This window comes from Trachymyrmex septentrionalis, unplaced genomic scaffold (genome assembly GCF_001594115.1).
Source record: "Trachymyrmex septentrionalis isolate Tsep2-gDNA-1 unplaced genomic scaffold, Tsep1.0 scaffold20, whole genome shotgun sequence".
NCBI lineage: Eukaryota > Metazoa > Arthropoda > Insecta > Hymenoptera > Formicidae > Trachymyrmex > Trachymyrmex septentrionalis.
This window is the reverse complement of record NW_017305180.1, coordinates 5,209,412-5,231,211: the sequence shown is the minus strand read 5'-3', so window position 1 is coordinate 5,231,211 and position 21,800 is coordinate 5,209,412. Positions and strand designations below refer to the sequence as shown.

Below are 21,800 nucleotides of genomic sequence, written 5' to 3'. Positions count from 1 at the left end.
AAAAAATTGAGAGTTTTCTGCCATTATTTTATAATAATACCTAAATCTCCATATACTTCTATTAGAGTACAAATTCTAAAGATAGTATTTCTTATTTTGAAATAACTTTTGATCTAGATGAGAAACCGTCGTTAACTTTTGTATTACGTTTAATTTCTCTTAATCAGTGGATAAAAATAAAATGCCTAGCAATAGATAAAGATAAAAATACGTATCAAAAATAGTATATCGGTTGTAAAATTATGCGAAGGCCACGTGGCCTTTTTTTTCTCTTCAGTAAATTAAGCAATTTTAATCTCTAAAATTTCATCCGTTTATTTCTTTCCACAGTTTTTTCTTGACGCGCGCTGTTAATTTTGATGATATCTAAATTACTAAAAAATTTTATGTTTTAACTAAAAAATTACGCTGTAATTATGTTCTAATTAAAATTTTGCTATTCTAACAAAATTTTGATTAAAACAGCACAATTTTTTAATTAAAGCATAACATAATTTTGTAATTCGCGTATCAACAAAATTATATTTATTCATATCAAACATTTCTTTCGAGTGTATCGATTTTATGCTAGAATATTTGAGCAAAAGCTGTCTATAATTATTAGAAGGAAAACAATGGGGCTCGGTAACGCTAGCAGGAACAATCTGTGACAGCCAGATTGCGAATCGCCCTCTCTTGTCGCGTTTCGGTCCGCTATTTTCATGTCAGTTTCTGGGAATGTTTTATTGGTAGACTGCCAGGAATTTTTGTCAGTACAAAGACGTGTAGAACCGTGTGTATGTTACAACACTGTCTCGACCAATGTTTCTCTTCGGGGAACTGCGCTGATCACAAACATCGTCCGTTGGAAGGCTTACAAAGTCACTGAAGGAACACCTGAAACTTGCGACTGTTCCTATATTAATCTTCTCGTAAAGTCCAGCGAGTTCGAGCGATCGTCATTCAAATAATCTTATTTCGTATCGTTTAACAGGAAACTCGACGTAAAAATGATGGTTTGCGCCACAAACGACAATGTAAGAAAATTATTTCTCGAATAATTATATTTATCGAATATTTTCAGATGAATTACATATATTTTGAAATTAATGAAAAAATGATTTTTCTAGATTATTCTAGATCGAGTTTAAAAGTAATATAAAAAAAAATATATGTGTATAAAATAGTGATAAAAATCTCATTTTCTTATATAAATATAAGAGGACAATAAAACGACATTAATGTCAATAATTATACCTTCTATCGATTTCTATTGCAGGCAATTAATTTTTTAAGACAGCTACAGAATTATAATTTGCTAGAAACTCGCTTTATAGATATCGCGTAAATATTCTTGAACTCGTTGAACAATTACCCGCTGACTTCTCTTTGCAGAAGGTGGAAGGTTACAAAAAGAGCTTACCTATGCATCGGAAGTTCTCGGCGAGGCAGCCGCCTCGACGCACCAGCTCGTCATCCAAACGCCGAGGCATTCCGGGGCGAATATCCTTCATCCGGCCGCGCTCAGGGAACATTTGGTGGTGCTGGAGGCTGCGATGAATGTGGAGGTGCACCTGTTCGATATGTGAGTCTTTTTCTCCGCTCACTGCATTTTCTTATTTGTATACGGAAAGGGAACGTCCGGTGTTTAATTCGAAAGCCGAATTAATTAAAGAGATAGAGAGAGAGAGAGAGAGAGAGAGAGAGAAAGAGACTAGGCCGCGCTCGGCGGCATAATTAATCCCCTCGAGAAGAAGGCGTTTATACTGGGAGACTCGTTAACGGTGATACAAATCGCGAGAAAGAAGATTACACGCGAGAGAGTAAATTGGGAATGAGGAATAACGCTCTCCTATATAAAAATATTTTTTTTTTTTTTTTCGAGAAAATTTCATTTAAAAATTGAACAATTGATATAATGTTTATCGTATTTGGAATTTAATGACGCTGTACATTATAGACCGATGAATTCGTTTTATCAGTGATATGTAAATATAGATAAATGTATTCTATTTAAGAAAATAGAAAATAGATTTTTACACTTCATAAATAACTTGTCCAGCAAAATTTCGAATATTGCTTACTACATGCGTACCTTTTAAATACAGTTTGTTAAATTTTTTAATAACTTATTTCTTCGAATACTTTTTACAATAATTTATGTAGAACCATAATTACTTAAGGTAACAGTAGATATTAATCTTTTGAATTAATTTTTCAATTCTTTCGGAAGCAAAACTCCAAAAGAACAAAATGAGAAGAAAGTTTTCTTTACATTTTCATCTTGATATTGAGTCACTCATTTATCTATTGCTTTCTCTATTTTATTACTTTTAAGTGTTTCAAGTAGTTTGGAGTAATTTAGCGACTAATATCGCTTTTCGCAAACACGTCGATAATTAAGCGTCTCGCTTCATTCACATGATTGATCTCTCTCTTTCTACTTTAAGAATGAAATGACGCAAAGTCTCGTAGTCACGAATGCATGTGTCATTTGCAGCACGTGGAAGCTGAAGGACTTGTGTTACGCGCCGAGCATACCCAACTTCGACATGCACTACATCGACCAGGTAATGCAGCTGACATATATATATATATATATATACATATATATGTATGTATATACGCACGTATCCGCATTCGAGACGGATGCACACACGCGCGCACGTACAGCATGAATGGCGCGCGCGAGCACGTGTTTACGCACCGTCTCCCGGTCCCATTAGACCCCTAGTGAAGGCATCAATGCGCCGCACGTGACACGTGCACGACGTGTCCGCGTAATAAGCTATATCGATAGCCGTCGTTAGCGAAATATCGCGCACGTTTTGGTATCGACATTTCCGAGCACGGTACACACTCCTTATCAATCCCATTTTACGGCTATTAACTTGGATTCTGTCATCTGTAATTTTTTTGCATCTTAATAGACAGAAAATACAGTTGAATCATAGGTTTTTTTTTATTGAGTAAGAATTTGTACCTTTTGTTTCTTTCTTTAAGGAAATATTAAGTAAGTTTATGTGTACAGGGTGTTTGTGAGCTGGATAGTACAATCGGGAAGGACGTGATTCTACATTTAATGGAAACACATTAGTTGAAGGCGTAGAAAAACATTTTTTCGCGAGGTTCTGTTTTCGATTTTAAATATTCGCCGAATACGGATTTAATTGATAAATGGAAGCATCAGAACACGCTAGGAAGTGTCCATAAAAATTTATACTTCAAAGAGCAGACTCGTGTATTTAACAGAATGGACAATGTTTAATATATTTATAAAGTAATAAAATTTATCGTTCGTGAATATCTTGTTTTTATTATGTATTCTTAATTACCCAGTATAATAATAAATACACTGTGCAATAATGAACATGAGCGGAGATAATAGTCTACAGCGAGAGCCATTAAAATTGAGAGCCATTAAGTTAAATACATATTGCATACTTGGCAATATTTAAACTCAATTTTCTCGGAAACACAGCCTCAAACAAATGAACAAAATTTTGTTTTAGTTAGCAATAGCAACTTGTAATTGCGATGTAAAAATAATCTCAAGAGTGATCGTTTACGCAATAAAAAACTATTCCCCGGTCTAATAATCCGTGCCGTACAATTCGTTTATCGTGATCAATTCTTCGGTGGTTCACTTATAATTCTATTCTCTGTTGTTCATTTGTTATTTCTTTACAATTATGCAATAAGTTAAAAGATCAATCAACACGCTGCAGGTATATTTATCGATAAGTATCTCGTTTTTAGAGAAATATCATACCAAAGATATTTAAATAACAAATCAAAGGACTCTTTCTATACAAAACAAATAATAATAAGTAACGGGCAAAGTAAGAGTCAACACATTTCTTTGAAATTAACAAAAAATATATATTATAATTAACAAAAGTAAAATTACATAATAAAATTAGAATCGAAATTACGAAAATGATTACAAGTTACAAGTTTCGGCTACTAAAAGATATTTAAATTTTACGACGACTCCATCCGATATCCGCAACGTTCAAGAGAGATTAACATGCGTGTACGTTACATCACTTCGCGCGTTAGAGAACAGCGCGACGGTGGCTGTGGTATTTCGAGAGGAAAAACGCGCGTCTTTGAGATCTCATACAACGAACGCGCCAATCCCCGCTTCCGGGACATCATAAACGTGTTTCGCGCGAAGGACTGCTTTTTTTACGCGCCGTCAAAAATTTATGCTTGGCCATGAATCTGGTTCCTCTCTTCTCCTCTCTCCTTCGCTTTCTCTCTTAACGTTACATAACACGTATAATTCCATTATCGTTCAATTTTAATCAGAAGCGAAAAGTATTATTCAGTACAATAATCAATCTGAGCAAGGATAGTCTACAGTGCGAGTTGTTAAGTTGAAATATTCATCAATAAGAATCTTATTTTCTCTCACAGAAAAATGTGCCAAAGATATTTACATTTTATGATAGTTCCACCAATATCCGCATCGTCGGCGTGCATATAAGACACATGTTAAACCCGGAAATAACTATTTAGCCTCTCATTGCGTAAACGATGTCACTTGGTGTGATTTTTACATCTCAATTAAAAGTTACTACTTGAATAACATTTGGCTTTCTTCTTCTAAAGGATCCATTTATTTGCTCTCTACAAGATATCGGTTGGATTGTTTCCGAGATTTAAGGAAATACTTGACTGCTAGTTTGCTATTTTTGCTGACAGTATCAACAATAGCAAGAAATGAGCGAGCGAGCGAGAAGGGTATTCTCCGTATAGGGCGGTAAACAAAATCCGATCCGACTAATATCCGACTCCGAACATTAACGATCGTCATACGGTTTTTCTGGGTACTAGGCCATTACGAGGGCCCACCTCTGGGTTCCAGGAAACTCGAATAGGGCGGTCCGCGCACCACCACGTTCTTTCGTAAACCCTCGCCTTACATTCGACGACGGGATATAAGATCATCTTAGATTACACCCTGTACAATATCTAAGCGCTGTTTAAACGGAACTTGGTCGCCATCACGTTTCCCAAATGACACTTGGAAGAGCGTTCTCACCAAACTCGTAATTTGCATTCGTTAAGGTAGGCTACTTGCATTCGCCGCTCGTGAGTTAATATTTGTCCAGTTAACTCCACGCTCTTTCGGATTTCCGCAACGTCTTATTAAAATGGTACGCTGAAATTAGACTGAACTGAATCATAGTTTGCGTCTGGTATCCCTAATTTGTTCGCGAATCATATTAATAATGTCACGATTGAAATAGCTATAAAACAGCAGTTTCTGCTCGACTCCTACCGCCAATTTGCAATCTAGGTGTGTATAATATTAGCAGATTCTGTTTGGTTTCTGCTACTAGTCTGACAATATTCTGTTAACATTTTGCTTACGGAGTAGGTACTTAGTTTAAAGTACATGTAAAAAATTACAATATTGTTTTCTTAACGTAATAAAAGTCCATAAAACGCGTATCTAATATATTTCACATATAAACGTGTCCTGTTTTTATATTTATTGTATAATTAAAGTAAGTTATAGTAATATATCTCTCTGAATTAAGAAATTGCTTGAAAATTGCTTGCGAATTTAATTTGTGATATTCTGTAAAATTTCACTTTGATTGAATATGGTCTTCTTCGCTTAAATATTTCCGTTGAAAATAGCAATAATATAATAAGAATGATGTAACAATAAGATGCAGTAATAATCCGTGCTACCTAGACGTAATTTTGATTTAAGTTGGATTATGCTCGTTGATCAAATCAAAATATAAATTTGCAACAGTGGAGAGATTTATGCTGTGCGTCTCCTCTCTTTCGATATGCAAATCTTCCTATGCCTATGCAATTGCGTGCGGACGTGCACGCACCGTATCGGTTGCATACGCACGGGGCAAGGTTGCGAAGAACTCGGGACAAGAAAACGAGCAATTAACATTGAATAATGACGCCGGCGTCCCGCTGCGGTATGCGGCATCATGTTAGGTGTGGTTCAAACCGTTCCACGCCAAAACGATCACTTTCCGGAGCAGAGGAAATAACCCTCCGAATTTTAATCATCGCGATATCTAGACTACAGAAAATTCTAACCGACATTTAAATACGTGCCGCATTTTTGTTGTTAGAAACGGAATATATTGTTTGTTATACAAAAAAATGACGTTAATTAAATGATGATATTTAATTAAACTAAATTATTGTTAATACATAATTAATACATATTCGTCTGATTCTCTAATTACGAAAAAATGTATTCACTTGTTGTTCGCAGATCTTCGAAAGTATTATTCCTTGCGCCATCATCACACCACTTGATTGTTTCTGGGAAGGTAGTAAACTTTTGGGTCCAGAGTTTCCTGTTCATGTACCGTAAGTATTATCAATTTTTATACGGTTTGTAGTTGACGACAAAGAGACGTTGAGCTGGAAACTCGTACATTCTTTATTATATATAAATTTGTTTAACATTAATGCTATCAGCATTTAAATAAATTTATCCTTCTGACATTTAAATTATTATTTATGTGAAATAAATTGTTCTCGCATGTGATTGACTGTAACATATAAATGTTTATGGTAATTTCTGTTAATGTTTGCAATCTCTGTTATGTATCTATTTATCTGAATTTTATTATAAATTTTAAGTTGCTTTTTGACAAATAGAAATAAATTGGTTAAATCAATAAAATTTATTTCGATTTCTCTTTTGATTAAACAGTGGTGTGAAAAGTAACAAGCGCGTCAAGTGGACGAATCTGAATCCTTCCACATTGTTGGACGAGATAAAGAGTTTGCTGGTCTCTTTTCCCTTTAAAACACTCGAGGACTATATGAAGAGGGCCGGGATAACGAACGGTTATCAGAGCAAGCCTTGTCTGAATCCAGCGGATCCAGAATGCCCGGAAACCGCACCTAACAAACAATCCCAACAGGTAAAACCCGTTAACATGATTGTTCGCTCGTCATTAAAACCGTCAATTCCATTGAATTCTATAAAATTGTTGAGGAGCAAAAGACAAGTAATATTAAAGTCTCTTCAACGTACATCTCAAATCTATATATATATATAGATGGAATTTAATCTTTAAAAAGTAGAGGTTTATTTTCTTGAATCTTATAACTTATCCTTGAATAAGATTTGTCATTATATCATTGCATTTCTTGCCTCAAAATATAACACCGTTTCAGTGCTACTGTAGTGACTTTCTGTCCTATAAAGAGGTTCTTGTTCGTGTTATTTGTACTTTTAACACTTAGCATTTTTGCCTTTTCTTTTTGCAACACCCGAATATATATTTTAAGTGCAAACATTTTTGGGAATTTCAAGCAATGCGAACAGACCCAATGTTATAAATCCCTATCAAACTAGAAATTAAGATTGCAAATTGGAATCTGACTAATCAGGAGAAAGAGAAAACCAATATCACCAAGTTAGTCAACTTTGCTTTGGTCGGTCAAATTTCAATGTAATCTCACTCTTAATCTCTTAGTCTGATAGGCTTTACAATTTGCAGCGCAAGAAATGTAAATACGTACTTTGACTAAAAGTATAGATTTCGGTAACGGGACGAAAGGTTGGGATGAGAATCCGCGATAATTGCAGTCTGTAATTCGACGAATGAGTACTCGTGTGCATTGTGTTGGACAAAAAAAGAAGACGCTGTGTGACACGATAGGTAATATAAAGACTGTCAGCGGCGAAACATTCGTCCGTGCGTCGCATCGAGAATAACAAGCGATCGTTTGAAATTCTCTACCGGATACGATGGCCGGTTGTGGGCACGTACATATATACGCGAACCGCTGGATGCTTTGATGTCCAGCCCGCGGAATGACGGCGATGAATATTTAACCGCGCGTTTCGATGCGATTGAAATCGAGTTTCTTTCGCGCATACGATCACGAAAGACTTTAGTCGAACGTCCCCATTTTCATTACGACAATTTTAGTTTATTAGATTATATCAGCTCATTTGCTACGACAACGACGTAATCCTAAAATTATCAAATAGAAGTTGTTTATACAGAAAAAGAATAGAAAAAAGAATATGTTTTAAAATACACTTTTATATTTCTTATTGTACTAAATTCTATTGTACTAAAATTGCATTTCAAAATTAATCCGAAGGAGAGATATATATGTTCAATATTTAATTAATTTTTATGTGGGAAAAGTATATGATTATTTATTAGCGCTAAATTATTTTGCCAATATTATTTATTACAGTATAAGACCCGATTACCGCCAACGTTACTTTGACTTTAAGCGAAGCTTAAAACTCTTTCTTTCTTTTTAAAATTGTAAGAGACATGGGCCTTAGAAATAAATTTTTTTCATGCTAAAAGAATGTACGGTTTCTTAGGACTTATTAAAGTTTTTGTTATTAGTTTATTTAATTTTTTTAAAGAATTGTTTAAATTCAGAATTGCAAAATAAAAATAGCGAAACGAAATTATTCCAAATACTATTTAAAAATTTCTTCTGGTCACTTCCACGATCTACATGTTTCAGTTACGTGTGAATATTATAAAGTTTTAATGATCAAACTTTATTTTTCGAATTATTGTACATGAGCGATATAATAATTGATAGTTTATGTTAATTCATCATTTGTCATGGATCCACTTGTTCGATTTTTAATGTGAATTTTAAGAAATGGTAAAGAATCGATTAAATCGACGGACAGAAATCGTCTTCCAATCGTATGTTTTTTACTTGGGAAACGAAAAGGGGGTTAAAATTCGCTGTTCTCGGTAACAGAAAAACACGTCTCGCATTGCGATGAATCCGCGGCAATCGGCACGTTCGTCGCATTTATCGCATGATAAGAAGGTGGATCGGGAGAGGGGAGGCCGGGGGGTGGCGGGATAGAACTCGGTCTGAATGAAAGGACGATCCCTGCGCGAAAACGGTCGATGAGTATGCGAGTCGCGTGGGCCGCGGCGCGGCGTGGCGGCCTATTAAAATAATAAAATCGAGTGACGTGCGTCATTATTGCGCTACGCCGGTGGTCGCGGCTGGTCGTGGCGCGGCGGAGCATGCCGGCATTGCATTGCCGGCATTGCCGGCCGGCCCGGCCCGGCCCGGCCCGGCCCAGCAGCGGTCCCACACACGCGCACCGCGCATCGCATTACGCGCCCGTCATTTCGGTGTCATTAACATACGCACGGCCGACGTGCTCTGACACGTGCACAACGTGAATCGCTACGCGCGCGTCTGCGTCTGCGTATATTAGCATCGTGCAAGATCTCTCTCTCTCTCTCTCTCTCTCTCTCTCTCTCTCTCTCTCTCTCTCTCTGTCCTTTCTCTGTCAGACACACACCTATTTCTATTTTCATAACGGATATGCGCGCTCTCGTACTTAAAGTAATTGCACTTAATGGCCACGCGGCGTGTCCGCGCGGCATGCATGCGCTTCAGAATATTTCGAGTGTAGCTGCAGGCGGGGCACGTTGATCGGGTGTTTAAGTCAAGAACCGGCATCGCGTGTTCCGCATATGCACGGAGTCCCGAAGAGTCGCATTCACGACCGGCTCAGCGTCACGACGCGAATACGCTATGTTTTTCCCTTATTAATTCAGCGTAATTAAATGCCGTCGGTTCTTTAAGTCAGGACAGAATTAATAATGAATTTATAGAAATAATACATTTTTGTTTTGTTTGCCGATAAAATGTCGAGACAATTCGTATGTTACGACCTTAATGAACATGCGTGAATGTACCACACACTAAAAAATATCGGTGCGGATTTAATATCCATGCGATGTGTGTGTGTGTGTGTGTGTGTGTGTGTTCATATATATGTAATTTTCAACGTGCAATGTTGGTGTTGATATTAATATGATGTTGATTTATAACTCCTGGTAATTATATTAACCAAGTTCGTCATCATGGATTTAAAATCCATATCGCGTTGGTGTTAATATTAATTATGTTCGAAATTATGCGAATCATCGATGGTTCGATTTCGATTCAATCGCTTATTTTATTTGCTTCATTTATGCACGATTTTTATAAATTGAAAATTATTCTTCTTGTTTACTTAAAAAAATTTGAAACGTTATTGAAAATTTATTACTTTTAAAGTAGTTTTTAAAGTCAATCCGGGAAAATTTAATATTCGACTCAACGTGAAAACTTCAAATTCAATTCGATTCGTTTTCGAACTTATTCAGGGTTGTCATAGACCTGGAAAATCGGGAAAAGTCAGGGAAATAGAAATTGGTCATGGAAAACCGAGAAAAGTCAGGGGAAAATGTAAAAAAGTCTATAATTTTAAAATTTGCTCACAATTTCCTTAAACTACTCTGACGTTTATAGTGAAATACGGTCAAAACTTGCACACTTTAAACGATTTTTATGAAATAATCAAAATTTATATTTTATTCAGTATTTTTATTTGATCGCCCTTTTTCATAACTGCATTCTTTTTTCCAATACTAATTAATTTTTTTTTTAATTTGAATTTGCACCCAAAATTTTACTAACCTTTTTTGCGTTGTTTTTAATAATATATGCTAGCTCTTTCCTACAATTGACTTTAAATGTGTTAAAATTTTATATTGGAAAATTTTCCATTTTTATCTGGAAAACCTGGAAAAGTCAGGGAATTTTAAAATTTATTTTCTGTGGCAATCCTGTTATTGTGTTATTACATCAAAGATTCGATTCGATTCACAAATGCTTGATTTGCACACTTCTAGTAAGAATTATATGGATACCATGTGATGCTGAATTCACACCGATATTTTTTATAGTGCATAGTAATTAGAGAGACGCGAAAGCGTAACTCATATCCACGTCGAGCTATTTTTCTCTCAAACGCGAACCAACGCTGGAAGACGGCGGAACGTGTCGCGAGAACGAGTAAAAAGCACGAAAAGCGTGCCAGCTACTCGGCTACATTCTACACGCTTCTTCGTGGAATTACATAACGCCGGTGTGAGGTAATCGATTTCAATCACACGTGCGATCGAGAACGATTACGAGGCTTTATTTGGTATGCCTTTTCTATGTACTTCGTCGTATCTACACTTCCGCGATGCAGCGGCGATTTAATGGCGTGCTTTCAATTTAATTAGGACGACACTGTCTCAGTCATTCCAATTTCACCCGATTGCATTTTATTAATAAAAGAAGAAATAAAAGTCTAGAAATATAAAGCGGTATGACAAAAATTATGCCTTTCTCATAAATCTTTTAATCCTCTATTTTTTTGTTTATCGCCGTTTTACAACTTTTTTTTTAAATATTTTTTCAACAATTTACAGTTTTAAGTCTTATATTAATTTTTCAGTTAGATCTGACTTAAGATTAAGGATTATGAATTTTTTCATTTGTTTTTCTTAATTTTTTAATTTTTTTAAAGAAATCCTTTAATTTTCGATCGCTTGTGAGCAATGTAAAAGCTTCGATATTTTTGTAAAGGAAAACTCGAGATGAGATTGATCAAAGAATCCACGGGATTCGAAGAAAAACGATGAGCGCAGCGTCCTTTCTATACATGCGTAAATGAAAAAAGTCTTGCTCGAGATATGTCCAGATACAGTAATAATTCCGTCGTTGAGATTCTATTCTTCGTGCCGCGTTGTGGCGGACGCTCATCTGTTCTGGTATGATATAAAGGACAGTGGACAAGGCAGCTTGATCGTCTAAAGTCACGGCTGGTATGCCCTTTTATAGGACCCTATAAAATCTCTCGGTGTGGGGTCCACAACACCCCCGGTTACCCTATAAGAAAGAACGTCGCTCGAACCCCCTGTAATAATTCTTTGCCATAGGAATTCCTGGCGTGACTTGACACGGTTCTGCCTTCGGTCACGCTTGAGAAATTCATAGATAAAAAACAAAATGTTGCGGAAGGGCTTGAGGTGGCGGATAGGAAAAGAAACACTTTTCTAGTCCCTTGCGCAACTTGAAATGGTTGCCGCTTATAAAAAAAAATCACGGAAGTTAATCTAATTATCATTTTCATTTACATTTATTATCATCATCGTCGAAATCTAATTAATAATTAAAGAAATCATTGCTTCGTAGAAATCAGTTATTTTACATTTTTAATCTTTCGATCGCGCGGATGAAGTTTTATTTTTTTTTAATGATATGTCTGGAAAATCAATTTCAATCATTTTGATTCCTTTTTGCATAATTAGATTCTAAAATTATAATTTTGCTCAGGGCAGCTTTCCATTTTACTAATTTCCAATTCTACATTTTCTATAATATAGGTACCTGATGTAGGAGTCGAATTGTCAGGTGGTTGCTATGGATTCGCTGCTAAATACATGCACTGGCCGGAAGAGCTGGTGGTCGGCGGCGCCAAGCACAACAAGACGGGCCACTTGACTCGCGCGGCCGCGCTACAGACTGTGGTGCAGCTGATGGGCGAACGCGAGCTGTACGATTTCTTGGTGAACACCTACAGGGTCCATCATATCGATTGGACGCAGGAGAAGGCGGCTAAAGTTCTAGAGACCTGGCAAAGAGTATTCAGTAATGAAGTGAAGAAGTTGATGGAGGTCAACGGATCGGCACCGTACAATCTGTACGCTTTCAGTACGACAACCATGAATGACATCCTTGGGAAGTACAGCGAGGTGTCCGTCATGAAGATCGCAATTGGTTGCGTGCTTATGGTTAGAAATAACTCTATTATGTATGATTGAAGAATCTTAATGCAACTCACATTGTGCGAACTCACATTTTAATAACGGAGAATAAAAGCATTTTTTCCTATCACTTTTCCTTTAACTTTAAAGTTCATTTTCTTTGTTTTTAAAATATGTTAACCCACTGTTGCAGTAAACTTTTCAATTATTGTGATACTGTAAAGTTTAAAGATACTGAAAATATTTTTATTTTACTTATGTATTTTTATTATGATTCAATTTCTGCTTTATTTTTCTAGTTGCTGTATGCTGGTGTAGCTCTCTTTCGTTGGAAAGATCCAGTGCGTTCACAGTCCGGCGTAGGAATGGCTGGCGTAATGTTAATTTGCGCCACAGTAGCCGCAGGATTGGGTTTCTGCGCTCTTTTGGGGATCCCATTTAATGCTACCACGACGCAAATAGTGCCATTTCTTGCCCTCGGTCTGGGCGTACATGACATGTTCCTGTTAACGCATACGTATGCCGAACTGTCGGTAAACGAAGTGCCCAGCAGTGAGCAAACGGGAGTCGTTCTCAAGCGAACTGGCTTGTCGGTGCTGCTGACAGGTCTGACCAACGTTATTGCCTTCTTCGCAGCGTCGATAATCCCGATCCCGGCTCTCCGAACGTTCTGCATGCAAGCCGGTATTGTGCTATTGTTCAATTTGGCCGCCATGCTGCTGATATTTCCCGCGATGGTCAGTCTAGATCTACGACGTAGACGTTCTGGTAGGAAAGATATTCTCTGCTGCTGCTTACCGGCGTCACCCAATCTCGGAAAGAATAGGTACTCCGTAAAGACCAACGGCACGGCCAAGCAAACGGTCACCAGGGCGATACCACCTGAGAGACGAGAAACTTGCACACAGATCTTAACTACGCAGAATACACAGAATGAATCTTGGGTACGAAATGACATACATGTATACATATATATCACATATATACTGGATTGTGTTTGAAGTCACATTGTGAAATATCAGATTTTAATGTTCGTATTAGAGATTGAAGAAATTTATTTGATAAATGGTTGCTCGATTAAAATCAAGAGACTTGATAAAAATCAATAACAATTGCTTTCTATTTACACAAGTTGAAATTAACGCAGAATCATCTACAAATATCCCATTCGTGTTGCAGATAGGTGGAAATGTTATCGACGCGGAACTGGACAAACAGTGCACTGAAGAAGACGCGCTGACCGGCTGTTCGCAAGATGATTGTCTGAGCTTTTCCTTGACGCAGCTTGCATCTCGGCATTACGCACCCTTCATCAGTCGAACGGCTACCAAAGTGTTTGGCGTGATAATTCTGGTCGCCGTGCTAGTTGGTAGCATATGGGAGGCGGTATCCCTACGTGATGGCCTGGATTTGACTGATTTAGTGCCGCAGAACTCGAATGAGCATGCATTTCTGTCTGCCCAGGCAAAATATTTCGGTTTCTACAACATGTACGCAGTCACCGGTCGAGATTTTGAATATCCGAATAATCAACAATTGTTGTTCGATTATCATGATAGTTTTATGCGGATCAAGAATGTTATCAAGAACGACAATGGTGGTTTACCTGAGTTCTGGCTTAGTTTGTTCCGCGACTGGCTAAGTGGTTTACAGGCCGCGTTTGACAAGGACTATGAAAACGGCTGCATCACTCAGGAAAGATGGTTCCCGAACGCGAGCGACGAAGCAATCCTAGCATATAAGTTACTCGTGCAGACCGGTCATGTGGACAATCCGATCGATAAGACGTTGATTACTTCTGTACGACTGGTTGAGGGTAATGCCATTAATCCACGTGCTTTTTACAACTACTTGAGTGCATGGGCATCCAACGACGCGCTTGCTTACGGTGCTTCACAGGCAAATTTGAGGCCTGAACCACGTCAATGGATCTACGTTAATGACCATGAGCTCAAGATTCCTAAGAGCATGCCGCTTACGTACGCGCAGATGCCGTTTTACTTGCACAGGCTCACGAATACGCAAGATATCACAGAATTGATCAGTAGCGTCCGGGAACTGTGCAAAAAATTTGAAGAACGTGGTTTGCCGAATTTTCCGTCCGGTATATTGTTCCTCTTCTGGGAACAGTACATGAATTTGAGAACCTCTATGTGTATCGCCCTTGTAGCTGCATTGGGTGTAAGCATCTTAGTGGTCGGATTCCTATTGTTGAATATATGGGCTGCTGTGCTGGTTGGTTTCTTTCTTCTCGTTGTTATTGCTGAATTACTAGGCGTTATGAGTCTGTTCAACATCAAGTTGAGCGCAGTACCTGCCGTACTGCTAGTGGTTAGTGTGGGCATAGCTGTTCATTTCACGGTGCACATTTGCCTGGTAAGTAATTTGAGAAGCTTTTTCATTAGCGTATCTTATTTTTTAGTTTCGAGCATATTAGATTTATAATATCAAAATAAAAAAATTTGTTTGAAGATTAAAATCGAACGTTTTGGCTATTGTGATTTTATCAACTGTTCTTTCATCAATCGTTACTAACATAAATCATTATTGATACATTTATGCATCAATGTTTCCTCTAATTGATTTTTCCCTATTTGCATTTTTATTTTGTATAAGTCGTGTCTCTGTTAACATAAACGCGTAATTCTATTTCAGAGTTTTGTCACCAGTGTGGGTAGCAGAAATCGCAGGATGCGTTTAGCTTTGGAACATATGTTCGCTCCGGTTGTCCATAGTGCATTCACTACGCTACTCGCCGTGGTGATGCTCGCTTTCTCGGAGTTCAATTTCATAGTCAATTATTTTTTCCTTGTATTACTCAGTGTGATCGGTATCAGTCTTGTGAATGGCATCTTTTTCTTCCCTATTCTATTGTCCCTTATCGGTCCGAAGGCGGAAGTAATTCCGAACGATCATCCGGATCGTATATCCACGCCGACGCCGCCGGCATCGCCCGTCGTGAGAAGATCCAAGCCGCCCACACCACCGAGGAGATCTCACAAAATCGATAATGCTCGACTGCATGCTGAACCATCGCTCACAACCATCAGTGAAGAACCCAACTCGTGGCACAGCACGCAGGAATCCTGTATTATTGTTCAACCGGAACTCAAGGTGGAGACCACGTCCACATGTGGTAATCAGGTGAGTTGAGATTCGTGATCAATTAGTTGCTGATCAGCATGAGAGCGTAACTTTCTCCAATAAATTATTACACTTTTCCGAGCATGACTAACGAGTGTGTTCTTTTATTTTGACTAACAGAACTGTAGCGGATCGGATACGAGTGGGTCTAGTCGAACGTCGCCGATTCCGCCCACATCACACATCACCACTAAGGTCACCGCAACGGCGAACATTAAGGTCGAAGTTCATACACCGTTAACTAGTAAGTATTCATTTTAAATAATTCTTAAAAATTATTCCAAAACATTCCCCTAATGTAATTTGAGACTTTAAACTAATTCGAAATGCTGTCTAACTAACGCATGTTGCTGTGATCGAATGTAATTATATTTATGTATTGCTAAAAATATTTGCTTTTGAATTATTTTAATATTTTTTTTAGAGAGATTGTAAATTATAGTAACTTTCTTATAAAGTCTTACTTTAAAAATTAGAGTAAAATTTATATCATTAAAATTTGTATACATTGTTATAAGACTCCGAAAGAATTCACAAAACATGTAATGTATCTTTTTTTTTAATTTTTTATGCAAATATCGCTATTTTTACGCTACATATTTACTTATTTAATTCCTATCTTAATTTGTTATTGCATTTTCTCAAATCAATATAAGGGAATTATTACAAATATATTTATTTTTATGATAATTATAGGTGGAATGGATCGTAGTGAAAAATGCCGGCACTCGGGCAGCAATAGTCGAAGGAGCTCGCGCTGCAATACGAACGTTAATGCTGGGGAGTCTTCCGGTTCCGAGCCAGATTCAGACTCTAACGCAAAACATTAATAACAACCGGGGGGACCGGCAGCTACTGCTCAAGTACCACGCAAAGCGGGAAAACACAGAAGGCTGACTAGGATAGATTAATAGATTTTCCATTATCTCTTCCTGTTTTCCTCTTTCCCCTCTCCTTACCTTTACTTAGCTCTCTAATTTTTCGGTTCTAGACTGTTTTTCTCCCTCAAGTGAGTAATGCAACATGAGTTGTTTTACTCAAACTTTAAAGACAGAAGTATTATAACACAAACCGCAACTTCATAATATATATATGAATATTTTCGTAAACAATTTTGTTGCATGTTTAATTTTTTGTGTTTTTTACAACGAATTTTTTAAAGTTTTAAGTAGACTTTCTCTGTAAGAACCAACATTGTATTTACTTAATTAGGATTTGTTATTATCAGCGGACTATATTTACATTTTATGCGTATATTAATGCGTGAATTATTATAAGATTTTAAGTAAATTGTTAAAGTTATTAATGAAAAAAATTTTAACTGAAATTATGTAAAAAACAGGATGCTATTCAAATATTTCAACAACGTTAAATAACATTACCAAGGACAGTAATGCGTACAATTTACTAAATCAATGTATTAGATTATTTTAGATAAATATTATCTAAAATATATATATTTTTTAGATAAATTTATTTAATTAGTGACTTGCGGCGTCACAGGAGTTCGTGTCATGTACTACTGGCAAGTACATAAGAACATTATATGATTTATCTCTTTCGAGAGAGAGGAAAGACAATACTTGCCAGTATGCCTTTATTTATCAGAGACTGACACTAATATCTATGTCAGTGAGCGCATTCGTAATATTTGCGTAATACATAACGGGAGAGAGCATTTACTAAAATGTATATATACATACTTATTATTTAATTAGAAAGTTATACATATTACTGTCAAGAAGAAACGCGACACTTCTCAAATGTAATCGTGAAATTTTGCGATGATGACGCTTTATTATGCGACAAAAACGACAAAATTTCCAGATAGTACTATTTATTTTTTTTCTACATTAATCATATGTTACGCGCAGTGTGTATGTATGTGACTACGAGCGATATACTGAATCTTTGAGACCTATTTATTATTTATTTTAATAGTATTCCTCGGCATTTCTGCGGGTGTGTGTGCACGAGCGCAATATTTTGTACGCATAAATATATAATGACTCTCTTGTAAAAATAATTATTTATATCGGACTATACGAGAATACTTTTCATTGCCTACGACAATAACGGTACTTAATTTAATGTGGAATATATATTCCTATTCTGATATTCATACCTCTAATGTATAAAAGTGTAATATATAGTATCAGTGACCTAGTAATTGCGGCATGCATTGTCATAAGATGTGACTCGTGAAATTATGTATAATATAAGCGAGAAGTATTCCTTATGCCAAGTCAATTTTGTATACATATGCGAGACTCGAGGTGTGTATTTAAAGTGACGAAAAGCATTCTGCGGAATGGCTTTTGCATTTTGTACATGTTGTATAAGCTCGGATGGGAAAAATAGTCAATATACCTCTAATATACGTATGAATTGTACCATGACTTTTATTTTACAAACTTCATTGTAAGAATCTAATTATTTTTCATATAATGAATGTGTAGAAGCGACTATTTGTACGATTTATAATCCAATTTTTGTAAATATAAATATTGTAATAATAACACATTACCTTTATTGCCGTTATGATATCGGCAATATCGTAAATAAGATTGAGATACAAAATTAATATTATAGCAAAGTTAAAATTGCATAAATGAAATTATAAATTATATAATGTTATTAAAAAATTGCATTAAATTATATTAATTTTCTTTTGTGTAGATATTTCTAATAATCTCGCGAAAAATTTAGTTTATATTGCAATTTTTTAATTGTAAATCTTCAAATTTAAAATTTTTAAAGAAAACAAGAGCAATTTTTTAGGACTTTTATTAATTATTATCATATATCTATAATAATATTTTCTTAATTTGTCTTTTTGCAAAATTAAATTTTCATGATTTGTTTACGTCAATAGTTATCGACAATTGAGATAGTGGTGACCTTGTAACACAATCTCTCATTAATGTTTTATTTAAAAACTCACAAATAAGTTATTTTATAATATTAAGTAACGATTTGTGTAGTGTTTAATTTAATTAAAAGTATAAAATAATTTTTATATTATAATTTTTAGAAAATAATGAAAAATTTCTTGACAGTCGATAACAAGGTATCCTAATCTATAACTATCGACGCTTTTCCATGGAGATTAGAGATTGGTGGAGCTAATGGCCAATTTTTTTTAAAGGGATGCCATGAAGACTGAGGTAACCTAATTTAGAGTGGCTATAAAAAGAGTGACGCTAATTGACCGGAAATCGTCATTTGTATTCTATATCTATGACGCAATTCTCGTCTTATCCTCTTCTTTCTTTAACGTTATCTTCTTTCTAATTAATAGTAATGGCCATATTCTACAATAAGCCATTAGTCATAAATCAGAACTTAGAAGTTGGAAATTGACGATTGTGATTGGTCAACTTCTAACTTTTGATTTATGACTAATGGCTTATTGTAGAATATGGTGTGTGTAAAGAATCCTCTACATAGAAGTCGTAGACGGTCGTGGAGTCTTAAGTCGTAGGGAACTGACCAATTCTAATCGAGTCTTCTTCATATATTTGATTGTGATTAATTGGTTTCCTACGACTTAAGACTCTATGACCATCTACAACTTCTATGCAGAGAACCCTTAATGGCTCCTGCATATAGAACACGGCAATGCTTGCCGCGTGACGGAAGTTGGCGCGATAGCCAATCAACGTCTCGCTTGCTCGGAAGATAATAGATATATAATTTTCATCGCGCGACAAAAATTAAACTCAATTCAACTTTTATCGCTGCGGCGGAGGTAATATTACATCATTTCTAGAAGTTTTGCATGGTGAGGACGACTAAAACATAAAATTATTATTAATTAATGCGACAATTCCGCCGCGGCAAGCATTGTCGCATTCTATAAGAACACTTAATGGCCGAGCCAATCAGCATTAAGCACATGCATGGCGCCACTCTTTTCGTATCCCTTTTAACCTAACCGATCATGTAAAATTTAAATTCAAAGCGATGCTGAACGATGTGTCACGTGCTTCGAAAAAGAGTTATGTACATTGCTCCACATATTTGACGTAAATATTTTAGTATAACAAAAAGCGAAGGACGTAGTACCCGTCGTGATTGGAGTAGTTATCTCAGAGTAATATTGCTTTTTAGAAATTAATATTCCTATAAACTTGGTTAAGATAAAGATTGCGTGTTCCACATGTTGCACGCCTAATGATGCATTATGTATCATTTTATTCTTGTTTAACCCTCTGTGAACAAATATAAAATGATACCTTATGCGCGTTATGCATGCAACGAAATGGAGCTAAAGAAAGATATGTTTGTATATATTTGTGGTTATATGCACTTCCTTGTACTAATTATATTTAACATTGTATAAAGTACAAATTTCATTGTATATATTATTTGATTCGATCTTTGCAGCGAACTGTGATGGATGAAGATAGAACTGTGAAACAGAATGAGGATAATCTGGAAGAGATAATTGATAAACAAACCACAGGGCTTCGGGAACTGAATATAGCCACAGCATTAATAAAAAGTATTATTGTGGCATTTGTGGCACTTTCATAAAATTTTAATGGATGAATTTTTTTGTGGATGGTTCTATGATATGATCTTAAGAGGAGTCACCTTCTAATAAAATATTGAAATTTTTTTTTTATTGACACAAGATAAAAAAGAGAATAGCTTATTTGCTTTCTGTGTAATAATGTATTTGTTGATATTTGTCAGATCATATTGCATTTCTTATAGGTAAGCAAAATATAAAAGGTGAACTTCAGGATGCACATGAGGAAGTACAGCAAATTTCAGGTGGCATTAGCGAAGCAAAAAAAATGTTACGTAGAATGCATGAACAGAATTCTCGTTTAAGGGTATGTATAGTCAAGTTATTTCTAAAAATTTATTTCAAGAATTAGAAATTCAAGAAATTTCAAGAAATTAATTAAGATATCTTTATTTACATGAAGGAAATATTCACGTTAGTTGAAACTTTGGACAAAAGAATTCTCCATCAAGAAAAAAATATTCCACCTGAACTCATACAAGGTTATCAGAATGCCATGTATACTCCTTTGTCAGAATATCCTATAAATCCAACACAGCGATCGACTAGAAAAACGCCCAATAATGTAAGAAACATCACAACATTTGAAAAGGAAGAAACAGTGAAAGATTGTAAAAGAACACTTTTTAATGAACCAGAAGTATGCCCAACAATACAATTTATCACTGCAGAAGAATTCAATACAGTACCTAAATATATTATTGGAAGGCAAACTGTTAATAGTTTAGAGACAATTAATCACTTTATAAATGCTATAAATCAAACGTTAATTGCAAAGTATACACTTTTATCAATGGGAAAGGCTGCCGCTCAAAAAAAGGGTGATATTAATTTGTATTTATACTATAAAAAGCAAGAGCTCGATATTCGAGATGAAGATGGTAAGTTTTAACAGTTTATATAAGCATATTACTAAATATGTGTAAATAGTTGTAATAATATGTAAATATAATATGTATTTCACATATGTGTGGAAACTTTTGCACGCCACTGTATATTTTGTATCAAAATAATTTTCAGGATATCTCTACTTCTTCACAGCTGAGGATTATTATAGACAAACGAATACAAAAATTGATAAGACCAAGTTGAACTTATTAACAGCATTGCGCCATTGCAAACGTTTACGAGAATGTAGGATTAGAAATGAATTACGATATGTTATAACGTCACATTAATTTATACAATTTTCTTTGTATTCATAGACTTTTAACATTATCGTAATAAGAAAAATGTATTAATTTAGTAATAATGTTCTGAATAAATATATACTTCTAATAGACAGCTTGTCTGTCTTGTTAACATGGTATAATTTTAGAAATCTATGAAAATAGCATATGTAATAGCATATATTATTTGCAATATTTCTTAAAATATTAATATTTTTATACGAATTATCAATTTTTATAAACAATTATATAAATGTATATAAAAATATAATAAATATAAAACCATGTTATCAAAATTACATACATTTTATTTTTGCTAAGATTAATTTTTCTATATTATTCAGTAAATATTTTTAAGCAATTCATTGAAGT

At 35.5% G+C, this 21,800-nt stretch overlaps 2 protein-coding genes across 4 annotated transcripts; both read left to right on the top strand.

The window, feature by feature from the left end:
• Positions 1–1,378: 1,378 nt before the first annotated feature.
• LOC108747840 (protein patched) lies at positions 1,379–16,619 on the top strand. The gene is made up of 10 exons (XM_018485687.1): positions 1,379–1,564; positions 2,480–2,549; positions 6,242–6,339; positions 6,689–6,902; positions 12,198–12,605; positions 12,878–13,522; positions 13,758–14,954; positions 15,234–15,722; positions 15,843–15,966; positions 16,419–16,619. The coding sequence occupies exons 1-10, from the start codon at positions 1,536–1,538 to the stop codon at positions 16,550–16,552; spliced, it is 3,408 nt and encodes a 1,135-aa protein (XP_018341189.1). The 5' UTR covers positions 1,379–1,535; the 3' UTR covers positions 16,553–16,619.
• Positions 16,620–19,691: 3,072 nt separating this feature from the next.
• On the top strand, positions 19,692–21,437 carry LOC108747839 (spindle and kinetochore-associated protein 1-like). Of its 3 annotated transcripts, none has more exons than XM_018485686.1 (5): positions 19,692–19,804; positions 20,112–20,229; positions 20,445–20,566; positions 20,663–21,140; positions 21,280–21,437. In XM_018485686.1, the coding sequence occupies exons 2-5, from the start codon at positions 20,121–20,123 to the stop codon at positions 21,435–21,437; spliced, it is 867 nt and encodes a 288-aa protein (XP_018341188.1). In that variant the 5' UTR covers positions 19,692–19,804; positions 20,112–20,120. The 3 variants fall into 3 exon arrangements, with proteins under 3 accessions (XP_018341188.1, XP_018341187.1, XP_018341186.1); XM_018485685.1 differs by having other exon boundaries at positions 19,692–19,818; XM_018485684.1 differs by lacking the exon at positions 19,692–19,804 and adding an exon at positions 19,941–20,006.
• The last annotated feature ends 363 nt before the right edge of the window (positions 21,438–21,800 follow it).

Bases quoted from the DNA above. Each gene is read 5' to 3' on its own strand.
- LOC108747840 (XM_018485687.1), top strand. From the start codon at position 1,536: ATGAATGTGGAGGTGCACCTGTTCGATAT. The intron at 1,565-2,479 runs GTGAGTCTTTTT...TGTCATTTGCAG, and splicing joins GAGGTGCACCTGTTCGATAT to CACGTGGAAGCTGAAGGACT. The intron at 13,523-13,757 runs GTACGAAATGAC...TTCGTGTTGCAG, and splicing joins ATACACAGAATGAATCTTGG to ATAGGTGGAAATGTTATCGA.
- LOC108747839 (XM_018485684.1), top strand. From the start codon at position 19,977: ATGCAACGAAATGGAGCTAAAGAAAGATAT. The intron at 20,230-20,444 runs GTATTATTGTGG...CATTTCTTATAG, and splicing joins AGCCACAGCATTAATAAAAA to GTAAGCAAAATATAAAAGGT. The intron at 20,567-20,662 runs GTATGTATAGTC...ATTTACATGAAG, and splicing joins AACAGAATTCTCGTTTAAGG to GAAATATTCACGTTAGTTGA.